We start from the raw sequence: 27,638 nt of genomic DNA on the forward strand, positions 1-27,638 counted from the left end.
TTCATCAGTTAGATTCAATATCTCTTCTGTTACCCAAGGATTTCTACTAGCCCTCATTTTTTTACCTACTTGTTCCTCTGCTGCCTTCACTATTTCATCTCTCAAGACTACCTATTCTTCTTCTACTGTATCCCTTTCCCCTGTTCTTGTCAGTCATTCCCTAATGCTCTCTCTGAAACTCTCTAAAAACTCTAGTTCTTTCAGTTTATCCAAGTCCCATCTCCTTAAATTCCTTCCTTTTCGCAGTTTCTTCAGTTTCAATCTACAGTTGATTGGTTGGTTTGTGGGTTTGAAGGGACCAGACTGCTACGGTCATTGGTCCCTCAATCTACAGTTCATAACCAATAAATTGTGGTCAGAGCCCACTTCTGACCCTGGGAATGTCTTATAATTTAAAACCTGGTTCCTAAATCTCTGTCTTATCATTATATGAGCTACCTGAAACCTTCCCATGTCTCCAGCCTTCTTCAACATATAAAACCTTCTTTCATGATTCTTAAACCAAGTTTTAGCTATGATTAAGTTATGCTCTGTGCAAAATTCTAGAAGGCACCTTCCTCTTTTATTCCTTACCCCCAGTCCATATTCACCTACTACTTTTCCTTCTTTTCCTTTTCCTACTATCAAATTACAGTACCCAATGCCTATTAAATTTTCATCTCCTTTAACTATCTGAACAGGACCTATAATGTTTATATAAATGATTTATCAGCATAAAGATGACACGTTGAGTTGCAGATAGGCACAATGAAAAGACTGTTCCTCATTTAGCTTTCAGACAGAGCCTTCTTCAGAAAAGAAAACACACACTCACAGACACACACACACACACACACAAAAACACACACACACACACACATACACACACACAAAAGAAATCGCACCTCACACTCACATGACTGCTATCTCTGGCTCCTCCAGCCAGAGTGGCCAGAGATAGCAGTTATGAGTGCATAAGGTGTTCTTACGTATGTGAATGTGTGTGTGTTTTCTTTTCTGAGGAATGCTCTGTCTGAAAGCTAAATGTGTAACAGACATTTCATGGTGCTTGTACACAACTCAATGTGTCATCTTTATGGTGAGTAGCAATCTATCCTTTTCATAATATTGTTGATGTAACTGCCTGTTCTTTCCATTGTTTAAATGATTTATCAGACAGAATTAGCATCACTACTAGACTGCTCACTGATGATGCAATTGCATACAGGACAGTATCATTTTTGGATGATTATAAGGAATTGCAGAAAGACTTGGACAACTTCTCCACTTGATGCAATGAATGGCAGCTTACTGTAAATGTGGATCAAGGTCAGATAATACCCATAACAAATAGAAAGAAAGGTGCAGTATCTGATTCCAAGATCAGTGGTGATATATTGAGCTTGTCACTTCATTTTAGTATTTGGGAGTACTACTATGAATTGATATGAAATGAAACAATCATGTTAAGTCAGTATTAGGAAAGGCAAATGGAAGAATTAGATTTGTTGGAAGAGTTCTGGGAATGTACAGTGCATCTATGAAGGAGAATGTACACAAGATTCTAGTACAACCATCACTAGAATATTTTCCAGTTTTGTAGAATTGTAATTTATTCATCTCATGACATATATTTGTAATTCATTTGGTTTGTGTATAAGAGACAGGTCAGAATTTTACATTGCAATTACAATAGCTTTTACACTAACAAATAATAAAATAACACTAGAATGATATTTCTATGAACTGTTATATACATTTAGTGGGATATGTAACAGGTTGTAATGAGCTCAAATTACCAGTTTATCCTGCAGGAATTCCCACTGAGTAGCAGCATTTCAGTATATACAGTTATATACATTTAGTGGGATATAAACAGGTTGTAATGAGTTCAAATTAGCAGTTTATCCTGCAGGAATTCCCACTGAGTAACAGCATTTCAGTATCAGCACCTTTTATAAGCTGCTTTCTTTGTTTATTTTCACTGGACCTAACTCTATCTGTTTTAAATTGTTCCCTTCTAATTTATTATAAACTTTCATTTCCATGTATTCAGGAGCCTGATTACACAAATTGATGCATTAGGTGAGAAGCATAAAAATTTCTTTGTTTATTGTGTCATATGTGAACAAAATGATTTCCCTCAAATATGTTTTTTCTCATGTACGGTGCACATATTCTGTATGATTTTTTCTATATTCTTAGTATCCACACAGTGTTAGCAGAATTTCTCCAAAAAGCAACACCTTAAATAATAATAGATTCAAAGTAACTCAACATCAATTGCAGTTGATAATATTTTCACTGAAAATACAAATCTGCTCAGTTTGTTAGCTAAGTCCTTAACGTGTGCCTGCTAGCTCAAATTATTACCCAAATTTGTAGTTCTTCTCAAATAGGCATGACAGTAGAAATCAAATGAATTCAGAGAGGCTTTGTAAGGACTGTAAAAGGTCAGTATATCCCAAACAAAAGGGTATCAGAAAGACTTAGGGAACTTAAACAGTAATTTTTGGGAGAAAGATGACATAACTCTTGCAAAACACCTCTGGGAAAATTTAGAGAACATGTAGAATGCATTGGGAGAAGATGGTACTTGGAGGTACAGTGCCTATTAACTCCTGTTACTTCACTGTGGCAAGAGAGTGCTCCATATTTTCTTTGGGGTAAAATAGACATTCATAATACTTTTTGTACACTTATTTATTTGCAGACTCTGCCTAGAGATTATGGAGAAGTATCCTAATGAAAGCATACCACATTCTTGGTGGGTATGGCAGTGCAGAATCTGTAAGTGCAGGAACTGCATTTAATGCAAGTGTTGCAACTAATGAAGGGATCCTACCTAATTTGAAAATATTGAACCAATACCAGTTTCGGAAATAATAGAAAAATGATGATGCAAACTGCATTGGTGCTGACAGACCAGCTGGCCGTAGTGGCCAAGGGGTTCTAGGCGCTAAAGTCTGGAACCGCGCGACCGCTACGGTCACAGGTTCGAATCCTGTCTCAGGCATGGATGTGTGTGATGTCCTTAGGTTAGTTAGGTTTAAGTAGTTCTAAGTTCTAGGGGACTGATGACCACTGCAGTTAAGTCCCATAGTGCTCAGAGCAATTTGAACCATTTTTGTTGACAGACCATGAAATCATACAACATTAGAAAGCAGCACAACAGAAAAGGACTGACACCAAATAAAGTCATCCAAACACCAAATGAGGGAGGAAAGTAAAATCAACAGCTGAAGACAGTGAGTGTGTTGTGTGTAACACACTATTATTAAAAAAAAAAAAAAGGACTGTAAGTGGAGTGGATTCAGTGCATTCATTGTAAGAAGTGGCTTCATAAAACATGCTTAGATGAAGCAGATATGGGTAATGACTGTGCTGTAAAACAGAAAATATCAACTGTAGAACAGTCAGTAATTTCAATAGAAACTTTTGTTTTGTATCACTTGACAGTAAAATATGTAGTAAATTGGTGATAGTATCAAATTTATTTTGCTGTCTTACTGTGATCTTTGGGGTGAGATGCCCAGTAATCCAACATGTTTAAAAAAAATTACTACAGGACGCAAAAGCTATAATTTGATCACATACATCATCAGTTTTCAGTTTGAAGGAACCTTGCCAGATGTGTGATTAAATCTCAAAATTTTGAAAATCTCAAAATTTCCCGTCATGTAGAAGCAAAAAGTATGGCATCTTCCCCTCTACTCAAAGGTTACTGTGACCATTATGCTGCCACCAGCATCATGCAAGAACCATGAGAAAAAATAAGAGCGATTATGGAGCTTGCAGAAGCATTTACACACACTTTTTCACTTGCTCAGAAAACAGATGCAGCAGAAAAGAAAAATTGGTAATAATGGAATTATGTACCCTCTGCCATGCACTATAAAGTGGCTTGTGGAGTATTTATGTAGATGTAGAAATATGAAAAAAATGATGTTTCCCTTGCATCCATGGGCACATTTCCTTTGTGCAATAACAACATATTGTTGTTGCTTTTAATAAAAGAACTGAATATCACATTTTACATAAATAAACCCTAAGTAAGTGTAATTGTTCAATAATTTTTGTTTCAAGCTACATAGTTCTCAGTGTGCTATGTTTGTTGTAGGATTGCAAGGACTGGGTGTACCATAAATTAACATTCCCAATGACAACTTCACATTTATGTTATGAAGCCTATTTTTGCAGATGAGAGTCCTGACTGTCACTGGAGTAGCTTTCTGTACTAGAAGAATCTTTTACTTGTAAGAAGAATTTTTGAATGTGTAAAGCAACAGAAAAATGGTGCAATTTGCTTATTTCACATTTTTAAGGTATTCCTGACCGAAAATAGTAGATTAGATTAGATTAGTACTTGTTCCATAGATCATGAATACGACACTTCGTAATGATTTGGAATGTGTCAGGTTAATAAAAGGTGTCTATACAAGATATTACATTACACAAAATATTACATGACACTCATTTTATTTATTTATTTTATTTTATTTTATTTATTTACTTATTTATTTATTTTTTTTGTCGTTGGGGAAATTACCCACTTACTATATCCAAAAATTCATCTAATGAGTAGAAGGAGTTGCCATTAAGAAATTCTTTTAATTTCCTTTTAAATGCTATATGGCTATCTGTCAGACTTTTGATGCTACTAGGTAAGTGACCAAAGACTTTTGTGGCAGCATAATTTACCCCTTTCTGAGCCAAAGTTAGATTTAACCTTGAGTAGTGAAGATCATCATCAAGGGATCACCAATTTAGTACTGGAGGGCAGCGTGGAGGGTAAAAATCGTAGAGAGAGACCAAGAGATGAGTAAACAAGCAGATTCAGAAGGATGTAGGCTGCAGTAGGTACTGGGAGATGAAGAAACTTGCACAGGATAGAGTAGCATGGAGAGCTGCATCAAACCAGTCTCAGGACTGAAGACCACAACAACAACAGTGAAGATCATCTTTTCTCCTAGTGTTGTAGCCATGTACACTGCTATTACTTTTGAATTCGTTCGGATTGTTAATAACAAATTTCATAAGTGAATATATATTGTGAAGCTACAGTGAAGATCTCTAGCTCTGCAGGATGATCTTGGATGAGCTCCAGCAATTAATCTGATTACATGCTTTTGTACAATGAATACTCTTTTACTCAATGGTGAGTTACCCCAGAATATGATGCCATACAAAAGCAGATAATGAAAATAGGTGTGGTAAGCTAATTTACTCAGACGTATATTGCCAAAATTTGCAGTGCCCCTAATAACATAAGTAGCTGAACTCAAATGTTTCAGCAGATCCTCAGTGTGTTTTTTCCAGTTTAACCCCTCATCAATGCATACACCTAGAAATTTTGAATATTCTACCCTAGCTACAGATTTTTGATCGAAGTCTATATTTATTAATGGTGTCATTCCATTTACTGTGTGGAACTTTATATACTGTGTTTTGTCAAAGTTTAATGAGAGTCTATTTGCACAGAACCACTTAATGATTTTCTGAAAAATATCATTTACAATTTCACCAGTTAATTCTTGTCTGTTTGGTGTGATAGCTATACTTGTACAATCGGCAAAAAGTATCAGCTTTGCATCTTCGTGAATATAGAATGGCAAGTCATTAATATATATTAAGAACAGCAGAGGACCCAAGACCAAACCTTGTGGCACCCCATTCTTGATTGTTCCCCAGTTTGAGAAATCACCAGTTTTTTGCGTATTATGTGAACTGTTTATTTCAACTTTCTGCCCTCTTCCAGTTAGGTATGATTTAAACCATTTGAGCACTGTCCCGTTCATACCACATTACTTGAGCTTTTCTAGAAGTATTCCATGATTTACACAATCAAAAGCCTTTGAGAGATCACAGAAAATCCCAACGGGTGACTTCCGGTTACTCAGCGCATTTAATATTTCATTAGTGAAAGTATATATACCATTTTCTGTTGAAAAACCTTTCTGGAAACCAAACTGACATTTTGTTAAAACTTTATTTTTACAAAGGTGTGAAGCTATTCTACAACACATTACTTTTTCAAGAATTTTGGATAAGTTAGTCAGAAAAAAGATTGGGCGGTAGTTGTTGACATCAGATGTATCCCCTTTTTTATGCAGTGGTTTAACAATGGCAGAGTTCAGTCTATCTAGAAAGATACACTGCTTCAGAGAGCTATTACATATGTGGCTAAGAGTCCCACTTATTTCTTGGGAACAAGTTTTTATTATCCTGCTGGATATGCCATCAATTCCATGTGAGCTTTTATTCTTGAGAGAGTTTATTATCTTCCTAATTTCAGAAGGAGAGGTGGATGGAATTTCAATTGTATCAAATGGTGTGGGTAAGGCCTGTTCCATTAACTGCCTTGCTTCTTCTAATGAACATTTAGATCCTATTTTTCCTACAACATTTAAAAAATGATTATTCAAAATGTTTTCGACTTCCAGCTTGTTGTTTATGTAGTTTCCAACTGCTTTGATGGTAATGCCATCATCCTGTACCCTTGTTTGCCCTGTCTCCCTTGTAATAATATTCCAAATTGTTTTGATTTGTTATCAGAGGTATTAATCTCAGACATGATGCACATGCTTCCGGAATTTTTTAATGACCTTTCTTAATGTAGCACAGTAGTTTTTACATTATTTGGCTGTTTCTGGTTCATTACCCTTTTTTGTAGTTAGATACAGTTCCCTTTTGTGGTAACAAGATATTTTTATTCCTTTAGTAAGCCAAGGTTTTTTTGCATGGTTTCTTATAATTAGATTTAACTACTTTCTTGGAGAAAAAGTTTTCAAATTCTCTTACAAGTGTATCATGAAATAATTTATATTTTAAATTAGCATCAGGTTACTTGTACACCTCATCCCAGTCTAACTGCTGAAGATTTTCTCTGTAATTTCGAATTGTTGAGACATTAATTGAATGCACAACTTTGAGGGTAGTTTTGAATTACTGAATGGAGCTATGTCATATACTGTAACTAGCTGAGCATCATGATCAGAAAGCCCATTCTCAACAGGACAAGAATTTATGTTTTTAAACCTATCTTGGTCTATAAAAGTGTTATCTATCAATGTGCTGCTGTCCTTTACTACCCGAGTAGGAAAATTAATGACAGATGACAAATTGAAAGAACTGAGCAAGACTTCCAGGTCATTCTTCCTATTACACTCTTTCAGTGAATCAACACTGAAGTCCCCACAAATAATAATTTGCTTTCCCCTAACTGACAGATAGCACAACAAGGCATCCAAGTTCTCCAGGAATAAATGAAAGTTTCCTGAAGGGGACCTATATACTTTTACAATTATAAAAGAGCCCTCCTTCAGTTTAAGTTGACGGGCACATGCTTCTATATGTTGCTCTAGACCAGGGCTTCCCAACGTGTGGTCCGCAGACCCCTTAGGAGTCCGCCGGCTTTTTCTAGGGGGTCCGCGGCCACCTTTCACCAAATCATGTAAAATAATGAGTAAAATTATTGAATAAAAATGTGAAAATCAAATTCATCACTTTTTTTTTGTGTGAAAAACGTGTACTTTTACTTCAGGTCGTATCCCCAAGCAGCCTTTGCGGTTCCTAAGGGAGAACGCATACACAGTTTAGTGCCGGAGGATGCGGCTTCTCTGATGGACTGTTTCACAACAATATGAATGGAAGTGAACAGATCATAAGCGACAGCTTGTCAACAGCGAACAGTTTGGACGTGACATTGATTGCTCTTGGAGGAAGACAGCTCCATCGTGTGAAATTTCAGTTACCAAGTAATTTTAATCAGGCTATAGTGCGTTGAACAAAGGGAGTAAATCCACTAGTAAGTGTCTGGATGTGCTCTTCACTGACTAGGGATCCGCCATGGATTTTCGACTGAAGAAGGGGTCCGCCAGCTGAAAAGGTTGGGAAGCTCTGCTGTAGACAAAACTTTTTTGTATCTAAGCTTTCTACAGAATGATAACATTTGACATATATGGCAACTCATCCTCCCACCTTATTCTCTCTACTCATATGTACAGCTAGTTTATAACCACTGATATTTGCCTTTTCCATATCAGACACAATGTGATGCTCATACAGGCATAGTGTATCTATTACATTATCAGATTCAATGTCATCTAAACAAACCAGGAGCTCATCTACTTTATTCTTCAATCCCGGAATATTTTGGTGAAAAATGATAACATTATTTTTTATTTACTTTTGTGAGAATCTACTTTTTTCTTTAATCCACCAATATTTTGGTTAAATATGGTAACATTATTATTTACTTTCCTGTTGTGAGATTTTTGTGAGTTTAGGACCTCTTTAGCACCTTCCTGCCTTAACTTCTCATTGGACACTGAGATTAGTCTAAAAAAGAGGTACATCCATGAGTACTAGTGTCCCCCACTTATGGAGTTTGCTAACAACCCTGCCAGTTTACCCTCCCCTTTCCTATTGAGATGTAGGCCATGTCTTGTGAAATCCCCCCTATCAATAGCCTCGACAGGAACCAATCCAATGTCTGACAGAGTGGCCGCCCTATGCAACTGATCCAACTCCATATTTACCCTCCTGACAGAGTGGTTAAACTGGGGCTGATCATGCTGCACGAAAGCAGGCACAAGCCCAACATTATTGGTATGGGTCGTTGCCGAGGCTATTTTCACCTGGTCACACTCAATACTGTAGCCCTGATCCCTGCCAATACTGTTTCCCACTCCATCCACTACCATCACATGATCCTGCTTTGTGAATCCCTTGCACAAGGAAACTATATCCTCTACCACCTAGGTAAGATTTGCACTTGGCTTGAAAAAGTTTGTGACCTGGTACCTGTCACCTAATTTTTCCTACAAAATCTGGCTCACACCTCTTCCATGGCTGCTACCTAGCAACAGAACTTTCCTTTTACTTTCTACTTTTTTTGAAACAGTTGGTTTCCTAGTGAGAGTCTGTTGCATCTTAACTATATCTACTTCCACTGGAGCCTCTTCCTTAATTAACTGTGGTAGCAAGGCAAATCTATTGGTTGTGCCAATTGGGAAACTGTCAGACACTGTCCTCTCTCTGTGGCCCCTGTTCCCAGCTACCACTTCCCACCGCTGTTTGCCCTTCTCCCCCCTTAACCTCTTCAGTTCCTCCATCACTCTGTCCAAATCAGCCTGAAGGGCTCTAATTTTCTCCTCCTGTTTAGCTATAATCCTATCTCTTGAGCAAACCCTGCAAAAGAATGGAAGAGTCTCATTTGCTTCCCCAATTCCCACGCCGTTACAATTTCCCCAATGAAACCACCTGTCACAACAGCTGCACAAAACCTCTGATCTAACTTTCTTACTGCAGCTCACATACTTAGTATCCATGTTAGTTTGGAACTTAGTTAAGAGATTTACTAAGTGCTAACGATAATATATTAAATACAAATGCAAAAGGACACTAAATATGTTTTGGAAACTAATATGTAAGTAAACTATTACCAAATGCACTTAAATTTGTGTTATAACGCTAAATATGCACGATCAAAAATTAGGCCTAAACAGCCGAATGTAACCAAAACCAACTTTTTGCGATAAGTGGAAGAATACGTAAATAAAAGGAAAACCTTTAATGGCAAGCTTGAAGAGCACACTAATGAATGTATTTAATTAGTTAATCTATACCAAATGCACTTAAGATTGCGGTATAACGCTAAGTATGCACACTCAGAAAGTAAGGCAAAGCCGCGAAATATAACTGAACTGGATCTGGCTACAGAACTACACACAGAGTAAATCAATAAAAGGAAAATGCACAGAACTGATCTTCACTATTAAAAGTTTAAACAAGACAGTAATTGGAAGATTTGATAGTAGTCAACTAGTTCAAGCTAGATGTCAAAAATTACTTTAATTGCCATTTCCCAGAGAAAACAAAGACTATCACTAACAAAAAAACAGAATGATTGGGTCACAACAGGTATTAAAACTTCATCAGAAAAGATGATGCTGCTGCACAGACTTAGCAAACTGGACAGTGGCAAATCCAAAGAGTTCAAGGTATATTATAAAAGTTACAAAAACACGTACAGGAGAGTTATCAAATGGGCTAAAAAAGGCCATAATGATAAAACAATTAGGTGCTCTTCCAACAAATGTAAGACCATCTGGGGTATAGTAAATGAACAGACTGGTAGAAAGTTAAGGATAGAGGATAAAATCACACTAAATATAGAAGGACAAAGGACTGGAAATGCACATAAAATTGCCAATAAGTTCAACAGCTATTTTTCAGAAATTTCCACAAATCTCCTAACCAACTCTTCAAATACTGTTCACTCTCCTCCCACAAATCTCCTGACTAACTCTCCAAACACTGCACACTCTTGTTTCAAAAATAATACTCCTCTGAACTCCTTTTTCCTGTCTCCTATAACACCATATGAAACTGAAGATATTATTAAAAAAAAAGAGTCAAAAAGATTTATTCTGCAGGGCATGATCTGATACTCTGCTTCTTACTTCATAAGTGTTCAAATTACACCAGTGGACCCCTGTCAAATATCATAAGTACCTCATTTCTAGAGGTAACATTTCCAAACCAGCTAAAACTTGCTAAAATTATACCTCTCTACAAGAAGAGAGAGAAAAGGGACATGACAAACTATAGGCCAATTGCTGTACTATCTGCCTTCTCAAAAATATTTGAATACTGTGTGTTAACTAGGTTAGAAATATGTTTAAATTCTAACAACATAATCACATCTTCCCAATAAGGATTTTGGAAAAATAGGTCCACCACACATGCTCTGTATGCATTTCTAGAAAAGTGCTCAATTTTCGTTGACCATAAACAAACTGCTGTTGGTATATTTCTTGATCAGTCCAAGGCCTTTGACATGGTTGACTACAAGCTGGTGCTTATGAAACTCCATAAGTATGGGATTAGAGGTGTAGCCCACAATTGGTTCCATAGCTACCTCAGTCACAGAAAGCAATATGTAAAAATAAGAAAATCAGAGACATTCAGGCACTGCAGGTCAGATATACTACATACAACAAATGGCGTCCCTCAGGGGTCTGTCCATGGCCCTGTTCTTTTCATATTGTTCATAAATGATCTCCCAGAATGCATACCAAATGCCAGCTCCTTTCTGTATGCAGACTACACAAATATCCTGATAACTAGTAGAGGTGACACATTGCAAGATGCGGTTAGTGAAACTACTTGTCATTTACAATCGTGGTTTGAAGCAAATAGACTACTCATAAATACTCAAAAAACTGTAAGTAAGAACTTCCATACTAGACAAAATCTAACCCCCTTCAATGTAGTTATAGTTATCAGCAAAGATGACATTACAAACAGGCAGGACATCAAATTTCTTGGACTTACCATCAGTAACACACTAAATTGGAAACCACATATTGAGACATTGTCACAAAAGCTTAATAAAACCTGCTATCTATTATGATCATTAAAAGACACAGCCAGTGTAGATACCTTGAAGCTGGTGTACCATGCCCTGTTTGAGTCTGTCTTGAGCTATGGCCTAATCTTCTGGGGAAAGAGCTCTGATTCTCTCACAATTTTCAAGTTATAAAAATAAGTAGAAAGAATAACGAAATGTAAAAAAAGAACTGAACACTGCAAACCACCATATCAACAGCTAAAAATCCTGCCACTGCCATGCCTCTATATATTGGAACTAGCTTGTTTTACAGTACAACACTTGGACGCCCTTGACAGAAATGCAGACCGCCACACACATGACACCAGAAACAAAACACAGTTACAAATTATAGCCCACAACACAAAATTATATGCAGATGGGGTTAAATGTATGGGCATTAAAATATACAACCACCTCCCAACAGACATAAAAACAAGCAAAAACCCAAAATAATGAGAATTAAATTAAAGGAATTGCTCCTAAATCACTGTTTCTATTCTGTACATGAATTTCTTGAAACAAAATTTTAATTACTGGCAATAAGCTGTTTACTTAGTTGTAGATGTTTCTACTTAGTAAGATAATTTAATTATTGTATCTTATATATATTCTGTCTGTATCTCTTATATGTATTCTGCTATGTGCAGTATGCACCACCGTCATCTCTCATCACACCCACCTTTTTTATATTTTGTCTATATATCCTATATGTATTCTGCTATGTCAGTTAGGTGCCACTACTGTCATCTCTCGTCATATACCATCTTAACATAATTTTTCAAATTGACTTCTCCTATATCATGATGTGCTTTGCTGTACAAATTGTATGATCTACAGGACCAATAATAAATCAAATCAAATCAAATCAAAATACAAAATAATTCATATGTTAGCAGAGAATGGCATTTCTGCATTCATTCATTATACATAATGAGCAAAGAACTTCAGGTGTGAAGAGTGAGTCACAGTACACCACACAAACAAAATGAACCTACAGACTAAATTAACATCTATCATTAATTATTAGTATTCTTATTATTCATTAAAGGTACCTTCCATGGTCTGTTTACACCTAAATGGCTGGAAATTAGTACTGTACATGATTACTAGAAAAGCCATTACTTTGAAGGCTGCTGCTGCTCCACAGTTACAGTGTACTATTTTGTTATTGTTCATCTCTGAACCAGTATCCAAAATCTAATCATAATGAGAAAAAGAGGAAATGAAAGGAGGAGAAGGTGAAAATCATCATGATAATAAGAAATGTTCCCCCCACACATCTGAATTCTGCTATTGTATAGGGAAGGACTACTTCCAGCTCTCAATATGTCTGTGATTCATAGATGACAAAGAACAGTTCATTAGACTCATAATATCTCAGTGAAGTTTGCAATTTTGTTGTGAGTAAAATGTAGTCTCACAGAGAAGTTTACTATAAACTGTCACGAAGATGCTGTTGCACCCTGTCTTCTGCACAGTAAAGTTCTCAGATGCTTTTATGATCAGACGTTGACCACTGTCAAAGCAATTATTAAATATAAGTTTTATTTCAGCACTTTGGTAATAACTCTTAAACACAGTAAATAATCAAAACAGATCAGTGTAAGAGCAATGTGTGACCTTCACTCCATTACAAAAAGCAGTGACGTTTTCAAAAAAAATATTCTGTAGTCCTCAAAGCTGTCTCAGAACTGCAGTTTTCTGACAAACTGTGAACCTCACTCATGACAGTGCAGTAACAGGTCCACTTTTTTGCATTCATCAAATGAGCCAGGACCACAAACATGCTTGAGGGAATAGGATATAGTTGTAGGTAAACAACTATAACTCTCTCAGATACAGATTTATTAGCACTTCTTCTACACAGATAGAAGCCCAGAGGCTGACTACCGTTAGTGGCCAACTTCCTCCCAAAGCCCACTCCTCAAAGATAGCACACTTATACACTGAACAAATATCGATATTTATGGCGCTCTATGCCACATAGACCCCCCCCCCCCTCCTGCACAGTATCAAGTACGTCCCTGTGAATGGGGAGGGGGGGGGGGGGGTGAAAAGTTAGGAAGGTAACGTACAGTTCTTCCACGTCAGGCGGAAGAGGTCGACTGGTAGGAGACCAGGGGGTGAAACCTAGTACGTTGTCGACGGCAAAGTCAGCAAGCGATGCCAGCGGCTGAAGATGACGTCCCATCCTGGAGTGGAGGTGTAGCACTTCGTCAGCAGGCAGGCGGAGAATCACCTTCCCAGAAGGCCTAATAAAGGCACGTAAATTGCCACATGCAGCACTTGTGCTCAATTTAAAGCGGTGCACCACACGAGTTTCTGCACTTCCTCCCTCAACATTGTCGTACATGAGTACCACACACACACCGTATCGCCATCTACGACAACAGATAATTTATGTATGTCATCAGGGTATACATGTGTTGTGAATTCTTGGGTGGCACCTGTACGAGCAATGGTAGGGAGGCAGGGAGGTGTGGGAAAGCCATGGCAGGGGGAAGCATCTGCGAAGAGGGGGGTGGCAGGTGCACTGGACTGCGCAGGCGACAGCCTCGGGCGATCAGCTGACGGACGAGGGAGCGTGACCGAAGGCAATGAGAAGCCAGAGTGGATTGAACGGCGTGACAAAGAGCTGTCACATGAAGATGGTAACACAATGGTAGAATCCGAGTGGTTGGTAGTTCGACTGCGAGGGCTGTGAGGAGTGAAACCTCAAAAAGATTGGCCACTTGAATTAGATGAACGTGGAGAAGAAGCAGTTGTTGGCAGAGAAGCATGCTGTGGAGAATCAATACCTGAATGTATGGTATGAGAAGATGGATGGCCGCTGAAAGCAGGAGTGGGAGAAATAGGGGCAGAATCAGGGAGGTTCACCTGAGGCTCAATGAATCTGGTTTCACTCGGTTGAGTGAGACCGTCATTACAGAGTCTTTTATGAGGGGATCCATGTTATTCTCAGAGCATTTGATGACCTTGTAAGGACCTGTGTAGGGTGACTGAAGCGGGGCTTTGATTGAGTCGTCTCTGAGAAACACGTACTCACAAGAGTCTAGCATGCGCGGTACGTACACGTGCGGAGGTGTATGAGTAGCCGGAGGTGGCAGCTGAATTTTGCTGCAGTGCAAGTGCACTCGCTCGAGAAGTGAAGGGAGTTCAGAGGGCCATGGAAGTGGGGTGGGAGTGACTAATTCTCCAAGCAAAACCAGAGGTTGGCCATACACAAACTTGGCTACAGAACCCTTGAGGTCTTCCTTGAAAGTCGCACAAAGGCCAAGAAGCACGAAGGGCAGTGCTTCTGTCCATAGTGATTCATAGCAATGCAAGGCAGACTTTAAGGTGCAATGCCATTGCTCAACAAGCCCATTGCTTTGGGGGTGGTATGCGGAAGTATGAATTTTGACAATACCACACATTTTAAATAAGTTGGAGAAAACTGAAGAATTGAATTGTTGTCCCTGGTCAGTGGTGAGGTAAACAGGTGAGCCAAATCTAGAGATCCATGAATCTAAGAATGCTCGACTTACTGTCTCAGAGGTAATGTTCGGAATAGGCACAGCCTCAGCCCACCGAGTCATCCTGTCAATAGCTCTAAACAAGTAACGGAAACCCTCAGAGGGGGGCAAAGGGCCTACGAGGTCCACATGAACATGGTGAAACCGGCCTGGTGGTTGGGCAAAACAGCCAAGGGGTGGGGAAGTGTGCCTGGAAACTTTGTTCTATTGACACAACATGCATGCCCTGGCCTTAGACTGACAGTCGCGGCGCATGTCTCTCCAGACAAACCGTTCAGATACCAGACAGGTGGAAGCTTTGACACGGGGGTGTGCTAGTGGGTGTAATTTGTCAAAGACCTGGCGTTGAAGGGCCTTAGGAATGAATGGCCGCAACGTACCAGTCAATTCATCACACCACACTAAGTCAGATATGCCAGGGAAAGTAGAGCGTACCGGTTGGAGAAAGGAGCTGTGGTCCGAAATTAACTACAAGGTATTGGGGTCTGCCGATTGCAACCGAGGTAGGTCCGTTAAGTCAATCAAGGATGTGACTGCACCAACGTGCAAGAAAAAATCAGCAACCACATTATCCACTCCTCAGATGTAGCGAATGTCATTTGTAAATTGCAAGATGTAATCGATGACATGAAAGCGTTGTGGGGGCGGATCAGCCACAGGATTTTTTATGGCAGGAACCAATGGTGATCATTGAGCACATAGAAATCATGTCCCTCAACATCAGTTCTGAAGTGTCTTATGGCCTCATAAACTGCAAATAATTCTCTGTGCGTTGTTTAGCTTTTTTGAGAAAAACTGCAGGGGGGTCGTAACATCATTGTATGTCTGACTCAGTACTGCGCCGACAGCATTTTCACTAGTGTCAGTAGTGATAAACATTGTGGCGTCTACACATGGGTGAGCAATAGTGGCAATGGAGGCCAACAGCTGTTTGAATTCGTAAAATGCCTTGTCCATGTCTGGTGTCCATGGGACCTGGCGGGTGCCAGAAATTTGTGGGCCAGCGAGAGCATATGTGAGAGGAGCCTGCCGACACCCCCGGGATAACAAGGCCGTCCAGCAGTGTTAGTGATGTCACACTAAGCGGCCCATAGCCGACGCAGCAGTCCACGGACACCTCCGTACAGACGCGCCTGATGCTAACCATCTTCTGTCCGTCATACAGAAAGGAGCGAACTATAATTCGAACCAAAGACCAAATTATATATATTCTTGTAAACAGCATGAAGGTTCATAACGAAATACCGATTACATATACGGGCAGGAATAAGTTTAATCGATTGAGGAACTTTGCCACTATTTTATAATTGTCAGAACACTATTTAGCTTTAAAACTCGCATACGGGTGGTGGCAAATGCCAACTGACAGCAGGACTTAACATTTTCAAGCTATTACACTGAAAGTAAATTATCTTAAACACTGTCATACATAGCAAAACCCTCACAACTTTCGTTTACAATAAGGTAACAAGAGTTCGCTTTATCTCATAAAACACATGACTATTGTGAATTTACTCATATGTTCATGGTGACAGCTCTTTTCAAGAATTTTTACAAGCGTATCCCCAGTAATAAAGAATGGAAACAAAAGATAGATATCAAATATTCTCCTTTTAACATAGACATCACTGAACACAAGATTCTGTCTTGCACTGTGATACTAAGGGACTGCTTTTTCCTTTAAGAAATGCCTGACAATTTGAAGTTCACTCTGCTATTGAAGATACACTTCTTGAAACAATATTAAAAATGTTATGAAAGGTACGGAAATGAAAAACAACCAAGTGCATTACATGTAAGAATGTGAGCAAAAGGCTGAGGCTCTCTTCACTTACCATTTTCAATCTCTCTACAGCTTATTTCCTTTTCCACGTAGAAATCACCAACTGCAAGTCTCATTATTGCTGTCTGTTACTAACAAAGTGCTTTTCTATTTAGAAAACCTGACAATTTGATGTTCATTCTGGTACTGAAGATAAACACTTTTCAGAGGAGTTCTAGAACCTATTCCTGCCCATATATGTAATCGGTATTTCGTTATGAACCTTTATGCTGTTTACAAGAATATATATAATTTGGTCTTTGGTTGGAATTATAGTTCGCTCCTTTCTGTATGACGGACAGAAGATCGTTAGCATCAGGCGCGTCTGTACGGAGGTGTCCGTGGACTGCTGCGTCGGCTACGGGCCGCTTAGTGTGACGTCACTAACACTGCTGGGAGGCCTTGTTATTCCGGGGGTGTCGAGCCTGCACCGCAGAAGCGGCTGGCAAATGTTTACGGTAATAATTAACTGTTCCGATGAACCTGTGTAATTCCCGATAGGTCTGAGGGCGTGGCATCTCGAGAACAGGCTTGATCTTGTCCTGTGATGTGGTGGTGTCAGACCATCCGACGATACAACATAACTTAGGAATGTGACGGATGACTGGTGCAATTGAGACTTTGTATTGTTCAGTTCAATACCAACGGCTGCTAAAATATCTGTCATGCCTTGAACACGCTCCTTACTCTGTTCCAACGTAGAAGCAAAAATCCATATGTCATCCATGTATACGAAACAAAAGTCTAGATGGGATAAAGTTTGATTGATGAAACACTCCCACGTTTGGGGGGCATTTTTCAACCCAAACGGCATAAATTTGTATTGAAACAGTCCGAAGGGAGTGGTTATGGCAGTCTTTTCAATATCCTCCAGAGCCATAGAAATCTGATGAAATGCGTGCTTACAGTCCAAAACAGAGAAGTACTTTGCACCTGCGAGCGCATGACTGAAGTCTGCAATGTGTGGGACCGGATATTTATCAATGATGGTGGGGGCATTTAAATGCCTATAGTTTCCGACCATACGCCAAGTACCATCTTTCTTTTGGTCAAACAGGATAGGATTAGCCCAGCAACTGGAAGAAGGTTCAATTATTCGCTTTTGTAATAGATCATCTAATTGTTCTTTTGCAATTTTCATAAATTCCGGCTTGAGGCAGCGTGGGTGTTGCGATATGGGCGGCCCATCAGTTAGACGTAGCCGATGAACTGTGCCATTAGTGACTACTGCAATACATGACGCGGCACAACAGTCAGATGTCCGTGAAGCAGAGCAGGCGGTGGCGGATGGGCAAAGCTGTGGCGCTGAGGGCACGGAAGTACAGGTGTGCCAACCGCTTGTAGGCTGCATACAGGCCGCACGTGTGTTAACATGGGCGAGATTGGTACACTGATTCTTGGTAGCGGGCCGTGCCGCTAGGAGTGCTGTAGGCACGAGTGGGCATGGCCAAACAGCAGATGGCCGTAGTTCATTGCCACGAGTTTGGGAAGTTAATTGTCCATTTGGAATGCAAGGAACATGAGCAGTTGGGCATACACTGTCATTACAAGAGGGGGTGCTGACACAGTTTACAGAGTTCACAACATTGTTGTTAATGTGCGCGGGCATGGGATCACCAGATTGGCATAGACTGACCTTGTCTGTAGCCGACGAGTTGTCTGCTTGTAGTGTTGCGTGGTGTTGTTGTGTGGTGGCCAACTCGTGGTGTATGTTGCGGAGATGCAGCAGCATTTCCATATGTTCCATCCGCAACTTCGAAGACTTGGCGCACTCCACTAGCCACTTGTTTGTCCATTATTGCAGCTCCAAGGATAGGTTTAAACACTTCTTAGCACAGCACACGTTTGGTGTTAGCCAAGCTGTCACTTGGCGGAGTGAAAGGAATATGTTTGTTTAGTGGAGGGTAAAACACAGTATTTTGCACAAAATCTAGCAACAACTGATAGTGCTTGAGGAAATCAATTCCGAGAATAGGTTCTTCAATTGTTGACACTAAAAACGTCCACTCCAGCTTGCACTCGGGCAAAAGTTTCACTGTATACAGAGTAGAACCCGAACAGTGTAAGGTAGACAAGTTCACTGCACGAAGTACTGTTTTGTGTGGTTGCATTTTATTGATTGCTAGGTGAACTGGCAGCAAAGAGACATCTGTGCCAGTGTCTACCAGAAAACGTACACCTGATTGTAAATCGCGAACATAGACTTGACCACACTTACTGTTGTTGTCCGAAACGGAATGCAACGTTGGATGGTGCCCATTGTTTACATCGCAGGAGGTGGCACTGCAGCCTACCTGCGGTTGGAGTTTGGGTAAGAACACGGTGACTGGCATTTGCGAGCTTGCTCCCTGAATCTTGCGTGGAAGAAACAGTAAGGTTGGGCGGGCCTGTGCTCCTGTGGGTCATTGCTAGGTGACGGAGTATGTGACGCAGAGTCTTCCACAGAGGCCGGTGCACTGTCGTTGCAGGGAGTTGAAGGTGCAGGCAGGGCAGCTAGTTTAACAAACTTGTTATTAGCAGCACCAGACAAGGTCGTGGTGTCAGAAAGCTTCTTAGTGCGGTCCGTCCAGAATGCAGTGCACGGAGCTCACGTTGCCTGGTGGAGTATGCTCTGTCGGCGGCGTGCAAACATTCATTTACTGGCCTATCTTCATATGCAGAGATTGCGGTCTGGACAGGTAAAGGCAGCTTTTCTGTCCAGATTTCTGCGAGCGTGTCATCAGGCATAACTTGCTCATCCACGAGAAGATGGATGCACTGCCACAGCTGGGATGGAGACCTGTCGCCGAGACACTCTTCGTAGATGAGCTGTCACACATTTTCTCTCCTGGTTTGCGAGACGGTCTCCAGTATCATCCGTTTCACCACAGCATACTTCCCTGCTAGGGTGGGTGCTTTGACCAGTTCGTAAATTAAATTGACGTGGTTGTGAAGATGGTTCATGAGGCAGGCGAAGCGTGTGTCATAGTCCAAAGAACAGACACTGAATGTTTGCTCAACCAGGTTAAACCAGAACTCCGGGTGAGCAGGTTTGAAGTCTGGTCATTTTGGCAGATTCCAGATTCGGCACTGCAGTCACTGTGGAGGTGTGCCTATTTCTTCAGATGGAAGTAGAGCATGCAGAAGATAGCGAGTCCAAATTATTGACGTCCCGTATTGCGGGTATCACGAAATTCACTTGACACTGGGGAGGGGGGTGGGGGCGCTGAGGAGTGACGGGCGCTTGAACAGTGTGAGGATCATAGTCAAAATGTGCATTCTCATTGACGTGGTAGCTCAGAGAGAAGCCACAAGTACTTAAGTACGCCGGTGAATGTCCGTTATGCACACTGTATTCACTCGACCGTGAGTGGTGGGGCTGGTTGTAGATGTCTGGGTAATTACTGTCCAGCACAGAATTGTTGACTTGATTAGAAGCAACACAAGGATCCCACACATGTCCACTAGGATGCACACTCGGTGTGACATTTGCTGTTTGGTTAGCATTGACCACCTGTTGACTAGCCAGCGCGGAAGGATACACACGAGGCGGGAACTGATTCAAGTTTAAATTTACTACTGGATTTTCCAAAGTAGCAAAACTTCGCTCGACACCACGAACTGTATTGAATTGTGCGTTCAGCACAGGAGTAGGAATGTTCTGGACAACAATCTGTGGAGAACATGCGGAAAGGTCTAGGCTAACAAAGCCAGAGTCCACGACCGTTGGCGGTTGGAAGGAACTGGCAGCACTCGATGAATTCCACTGCATGTTCTGGCTGAAGAAATTCCGAAGAGTCTTGTGGCATGTCCACTATGACGGCAGGAGTGCTGGAGAGATGTTGCTGAAATCTGGGCGGCGGTGAGTGCTGAAAAGCAATTGTCTGAAGCCGAACAACGGCCCTCACGATCGCGAAGAAACCCAACATGGTAGGCGCATAAATAACCTTCGGGTGGCAACTCGGACACGTATTACACAAAAATGGGGTCACCAGTGAGGGAATAGGATATAATTGTAGGTAAACAACTAGAATTCTCTCAGATACAGATTTATTAGCACTTTGCTTCTACACAGATACAAGTCAGGAGGCTAGCTGCATCATTATTGCAGGTTGAAGGAACATTGTTAATTCCCAAAGGTACTATGGCCACAAATTTGCCTTTTAGATGTGTAGTTTGTCCAAACTACTTCTTAGAAAATGAAATACACCTGTCTCATATAGCTCTTTTGGATAAACTGTGTGGAGGTGAAGATATCCACTGCATGGAGTGCCCAATGAGGTATCCAGATGTAGAGCATATGGAATATTTGAGAAATGCATTGAGCAGGTAAACGGCATCACATCAATATCCACTGATGATTAATCCACATCACAATAGAGCCCTTTCAAGGGAATAAATCAGCAACCAATGGAGAACTTCAGCCACGTCATAGAAAGTATGCCATGATGCTGACAAGAATTTTTGGTGCTAGGGTTAACCATTTCTCCTGTTAACTGTGTTTTCCTTCGTGAAAGAGGTTTTCCAATTTTGTTTCATTTCTAAATATGTATCCTCCATTTAAGAACTCAAATTCCATATTTTGGACACTTTTGTATGCAAATTGTATTGTGATTCAGCTCCATTTGCCCCATAAATATTTCAGCATACTGATTGAGATGTATGCTCCACTTTCTGAATATGCTTACTTTTGAATATTAGTTTATCAGCAGGTACTAAAAGATTGTGTGAGTGTAATTAAACTACTGAATGGCAATAGTTATTATGTGCTGTATGTCTATTGGGTTACTCTGAGTAATAATATGCTTTCTGTACTGTTAATGGAAATGTGAAAACCTGTAATTTTAATATAACTTCCATGGAGTAAGGTGACATGATTACACGTATCACACAGTAGAACAAGTATATTCCAGAGGGTGAATCAATGGCAAATCAATTTGAAACACATGAAATAGCAACCACATGTAAGAGAAAGATCATGCAAATAGCACAGTTTGTAATGACATTTTTCTCAGTTATACTGAAGGCTTAATTATTTATGAAGTCTCAATGTGATAGTTAATAACAGGTTATCTTGAGGATGAGAATCATGATGTAATTGGTCGTATCATTCAAGATATATAATTGTGATTTCACTATTGATAAATCTTTTATTCTTTAATCTGAGATGCTATTTTGGATCACTACAGAAGAGTAGAACCAATTAATTGTAGAAATTTTAGACAAAAGAAAATTAAAGAGTACTAATTCCGAGAATAGACTTTATTTTACTCTTTCAAGGTGGTGGATGCATTATGATAAATGTAGTGGTGGTGGAGATAATGATGCATGAAGAAAGTCACTCTATATTACTAAGTAATGTTGTTCCATTATGTTGCACGAATTAGCATTTGTAAACTCATTCAGTAGTGATAATTGTTAGGTATTTTATGCATACTGTGCCAGCATTATTCTGAATTATTTTTTATATCACATGTAACTTTTTGTGCTCAACATAACTCAGGAGAACTTTACAGATATAAATCAATTTAATTTTTATTTAATTAGTTCGTTAGGTTCCATGAGACCATATGAACAAAAGCTAGTTGGTCATGCAACTGGTCACTACGTAATTCACAAAATGTTGTCAAGAAAATGAAAAACAAAAAAAAGGACAATATTCTTTTTAAAAAAAGAACATAATAAAGATGTAAGTGAAAAATGTTACCTGTATTTTCACCTCTTTTGAGGGTGTCAAATTCATTTGCAAATTATACAGATTTTATGGACTTTACTCTAGTAGACTCCAAGTAGATTGTCTTAAGGAAGTTAATTTTATTATGAGAAATTATTTAGGTAGTATGCTACCATGAGAACTCAAACTTATCTGAAATTTCTCTCAGAGTTTCTTTTGCTTTGCTGCTGCAATTTGAAATTTTATGCTAATATACCTATAATGTATTTGGATCTTTTGTTACTGTAATCTTAAATTAAAATTTGCTTACCTAATTCATTTTCAACAATTCGGTACCTCGTGCGAGGTAACTGCTTGCCATTATCACCTTGAACAGAAAACTGCATCAAGTCTTGATATGGTTGTATGGAAGATGTCTCTGGTGTCAAAACCATGAAGCTAACAGTCTGTGTTAACTTAGCTCCCTCATTACATGTGTGCCGTTCATCACAATAGATCAGGCAGTAGCTAAAATCAATATTGTGTTTGAAAATATATATCACCACTTACATCCTAACAGCAGGAATATGCATACGAATAGCATAAATCAATGAATAAGCAACTATATAGTTTATTCAGCTGAAAAAAAACATTGATTGATTTTCAGTATCAATATATCACAATTATTTTTCAAGTTAACCAGTTAATATGAAAGTGCAGTGCCAAATCATATCAAGGAACAAGTTAACTGATATATTAAAATTTTAAGGAGAATTACATAGCAGCACTGCAGTCCTGATAAAACTGTTGTGAAGTTACAATCAGCTATATTGTTTCACTGTTTGAACTTAGAAGTGCTAAACTGTCTTGCCAAAAACAAGCTTATTATTGTCATTATTACCATGCATCTATCTGGGTAAGACCCTCGGAATCCAACCAGTGTACATTTCTGTGCAATCAGGTTTCCCGATTTTGTTGTGTGACTGAAATGTTTCATATCATTACAGACTCCTGAAATGGTAATCAGAATTTGCATCTTGATGATCTACTTTAGTTATTCCTCATTAGAGACAGCTGGCATGTGTTGTGTCCTACTTTGATTGCATTGTTAGCCACTTCTTGTAGAAAACATGCCTTTTTGTTCTAAAAAATGTTTGCTACCATATTTGTAATGGGATAAACTAACATTACAATGTTCACCTTCGGCTTGCTAGTGTACATGTTCTACCTCCTGGAGGATCTCATCACTATGAATCTATTGAAATGAAATGGACATCTAATCTAGCACAGAAGATATAAAACAAACAAATGACTACAATAAAAAAGTGGATGATTTAGTCAAGAGAAAGAGCTTCATAAATCAAGCAAGTCAATAACACATAGGTCCACCTCTGCCCCTTATATAAGTAGTTATTTGGCTTGGCATTGATTGATAAGAATTTTTTGATGTTCTACTGAGGGATATCATGCCAAATTCTGTCCATCTGGGATGATATATAATCAAAATTCTGAGCTGCTTGGAGGGCCCTGCCCATAATGATTCAAACATTCTCAGTTGGGGAGAGATCTGGTAACCTTGCTGGCTGAGTTAGGGTTTGGCAAGTATGAAGATAAAAAGTAGAATCTCTCACCATATGTGGGGGTGCATTACTTGCTGAAATATAAGCCCAGGATGGCTTGCCAGAAAGGACAACAAAACATGGCACAAAATAGTATTGACATGCTGCTGTGCTGTAAGAGAGCTGAAGGTGACAACCAAAAGGGTCCTGATATGAAATGAAATGGCATCCCAGACCAACACTCCTGGTTGTCGAGCCGTATGGTGGGCGACAGACATGTTGGCCCAACACCTTCCGGAGCACCTCCAGACATCTATTTGCTCATCATTGGGGCTCAGTTCAAAGTGGGACTCATCACTGAAGCCAATTCCACTCCAGTCAATGAGATTCCAGGCCAAATGTGCCTGACACCACTGCAAATGAGCTTGTTGGTGAGCAGAGGTCAATGGTAGTTAGTGCAATGGGCATCGTGAGCTCATCCTCCTTTTTGTGAGCTGCCCGTTAATGGTCCTTGTGGTCATTGAATAGACAATGATGAATCTGGGGCTCTGAATGCCTCTCTGATGACTGCACAGTCTTCATATTCTGTCATCTCTCTAGGTTGGACAGTTCCTTCTTGATACTGTTTTTGGCTATGTTTCACCCATTTCTTATTTCAGCGTATATTTACATGAATAAATGCATATCTTTGAGGATTTTCATAAGTTTAAGAATGCCGTTCATAAAGCGTTTTGTAGTAAATCAACATTTGCAAGTTACTCTGAAGCTCAAAAAGTCTGTCTAGAGCCATACCTCAACTAATATAGGGTATGCCACAGTAATATGACAGATAACCATAACTTCTCTCCAGGTCTTCCAAAAAGTCTCAGAACTGGTAAAAGTCTGCTGCTGAAATTTGTTATACAAATCAGAATCCAAGTGAGATTCAAATTTGTTCGTTGACACTGGAGGACAACCTGCTGTGTCCTATAGTTTAGATAAGAAATGAATCATTTTTCAGCTTTTCCTCTAATGCTGTGTTGTCTCAGTTACAGAAAATTACATCATTCCTGACAGTCAGATGTTTTTGTTGAAGCAAAGGACACACTTCAACTTTGTCCTGCAACTGTTTCACAAAGAAATATGAAAATGAGTTTCAATACATTCTCTAAAACGTTCATGAACACTGCTAGCAAGACTATTAGAGTATAATTTTTGCATTATATCTTTCTTTCTTTTTGTAAAATCATTTTATTTAAGAGTTTTATAATATGTCTGGAGACTGATCACACTTGAAAGACATATTGGACAGGTGACCAAGCACAAAACTAGTGTATGGAGGACAGATCTTCATAAGTCTACTTCATACTTTATCATACTAATGTGAGTCTTCAGTCTTTAGTGATTCAGTAAGTGATTTTGTTTCCTCCTTGCTTGTTTTTTGTAGCTGCGTGTGTCATATATTTTGGAACACTTGCTTCTAAAAATTCGTTATTCCTGATTGTATCAGTAAATTTCTGATTTGATTTGCCCACTATTGACAGGAAATAGCTAGTAAATATACAGCTCATTTCAACATATTACATAAATCAGCACTCATCATGGTGTGCAGAAAGCATATCTATAGCAGACAAAGTTTTAAATCACCAATCAGCTTGTCATGAATTTATCTTTATTATCAAGATAAGCAGTTTCTAATAGAAACATTCAACAAAGTTTTATATAAGTTGAATGCCTGTCTTATAGCAAGTAAGTGAGCAATGAAAACTAATATCAATTCTCTTACTTTGTATGTGGATCTCTCTCATATCCCTCAGGGCATGGTGTATCCAAACAGAGATATGAGCCTTTCTTGTTCAGACATGTCTGTTCATTTGTGCAAACTTTTGGTACAGAATTGCATTCATTAATATCTGTAAATAAACATAACACCAAAATATGTACTAAGCTAAATCTGAGTATAATTGCATATACTGAATGGAACGTAAAAAGTGAGATTAAGGCAACCACTCATCATAGCAGGATGCTGTGCAATGGACAGGCATATAAAAAAAAGCCAGCTATCAAATGTTGACTTTACTTGCTGTATCTACTGAGTGGTGTTCTCTCATGATTCTATATTTTATTAACTAGATTTGGAAATTACAGACACACAAATACACTCAAAATAAGAAGAGTGTGCTTTTGTAAGTATATAAGCACAAAAACTTTGGAAGGCAATAAAATTACAGGTAGTTGTGTCAACAATTACAATTCAATGATCATCTCTTGTGTAGAATGGCAATAAAAACATCTGTTCTCTTACACTACATGCCAGATAGGGAAATTTGACAGGAAGGATTGAAATTAGTCAATTTGTCCTTAGGGCAAATGTTGCAAATAGTTCATGTTTTTGAATAAACAGGAAATTTTCAGTCAAGTTTGATACAAAAAGTAGGATAAACAGTAGAAATTATAGTAGCCAATTTACCAGATGTGGTAAATGTATTTGAACCTAGTTACTCTCACCATGTTTGGTTCCTCAGTACACAATTAAATAATTATAATCTCTGCTTCCATTCCTTTCACTGAAGTAGATGATCTTTGCATAGGGATTGCACTACTCTTCCCCACTGGCTGCGGTCCACAGCTCAGTTCCAAACATAAATTACAATTACACCAACAGCTACTCCAAAATTTTGTAGGGCTCAATTAGTTCCATTTACTCTCAAAGAAACACCGAAACAAGAAGTGGAAAATCACAAGAAACAAATTATCAGATCCATCTCTGCTACTGACTGGGCCTCACCCATGGTAGATGCAAAGAAACCAAATGGATTCTTAAGAAAACATTTTTTCTAAAATCTATTTCACAAAAATCTGCTCACAACTTTCTGCAGATGAGGCATTGTAGAGACTTGCTGAAATAGCTTTTGGGCTCTATTGATATAACAGGTTACCATGTGGATTCTCATGTTTTTCAGCAAATTCCAAAAATTTATGAAACAGACTAACAACATATACTTCTTCTTCTTTGACTTCTTTGGCACTACAGCCCTCGATGGGCCTTGGTTTTCCCAACAGTCTTCCTCCATACAGCTGTTCTCTGCTTTTCTCTTCCATCCTTGGATCTCCATCTCTTTTAAGGTCAGCCAACGCTCTGTCCAGCCATCTGGCTCTTGGTTGGCCCTACCTTCTGGTGGAAAGACATCCTGTCATCTGTCATCCTTCTCATATGTCCTAATCAGCATATTCTTTGAGATTTAATAAATTTTGTTACACATTTTCCTTGTGTATGCCTTGTGTATTTACCTTATTCTCCAAACATCTGCCTCTCCCACAGACCCATAAACTTTTTGCAGGACTTTTCTTTAAAATGCCCTTAGTTTATTAACATCTACTTCTCTCATCATTCAGATTTCTGACCCAAGTGTGACAACTGGTCATACAAGGGAATAGTACACTCTTAACTTGATTGTTCTTGTAATAAGAGAATCCTTAAATACATATAAGTTTGCATAATAGACTCCGTTTCCTGCTCGTATCCTGTCTCTAATACATTGTCTCATATTATTATTACTGATTAAAAGGACACCTTGGTAATGGAAGCAGTTTAGCACATTTATTAGAGGCCTTCAGGTCATATGATGTTCTTCTGGCCTTACAATTGGACATTACCATGTATTTTGTGTTATTTTCATTTAAAGTAAAGCCACTTTTTGCTCCTTCTGTTTCCATTATTTCATGTATTTCTTCAGGAGGTTTTACATCTCTT

The 27,638-nt window shown here is 39.2% G+C and overlaps 1 protein-coding gene across 1 annotated transcript in view; it reads right to left on the bottom strand.

Annotated features, from left to right (window-relative positions):
• The window catches only part of LOC126470270 (hemicentin-1-like), an 808,493-nt gene that overhangs the window by 58,843 nt on the left and 722,012 nt on the right, over positions 1–27,638 (bottom strand). The window contains exons 53-54 of the mRNA XM_050098010.1: positions 25,671–25,797; positions 22,678–22,874 (exon numbers count right to left, since the gene is read on the bottom strand). Coding sequence (XP_049953967.1) covers positions 22,678–22,874; positions 25,671–25,797 — 324 coding nt within the window. The remainder of the gene's footprint in view (positions 1–22,677; positions 22,875–25,670; positions 25,798–27,638) is intronic.

The sequence above is a fragment of the Schistocerca serialis genome, chromosome 3 (assembly GCF_023864345.2).
Source record: "Schistocerca serialis cubense isolate TAMUIC-IGC-003099 chromosome 3, iqSchSeri2.2, whole genome shotgun sequence".
Taxonomy (NCBI): Eukaryota; Metazoa; Arthropoda; class Insecta; order Orthoptera; family Acrididae; genus Schistocerca; species Schistocerca serialis.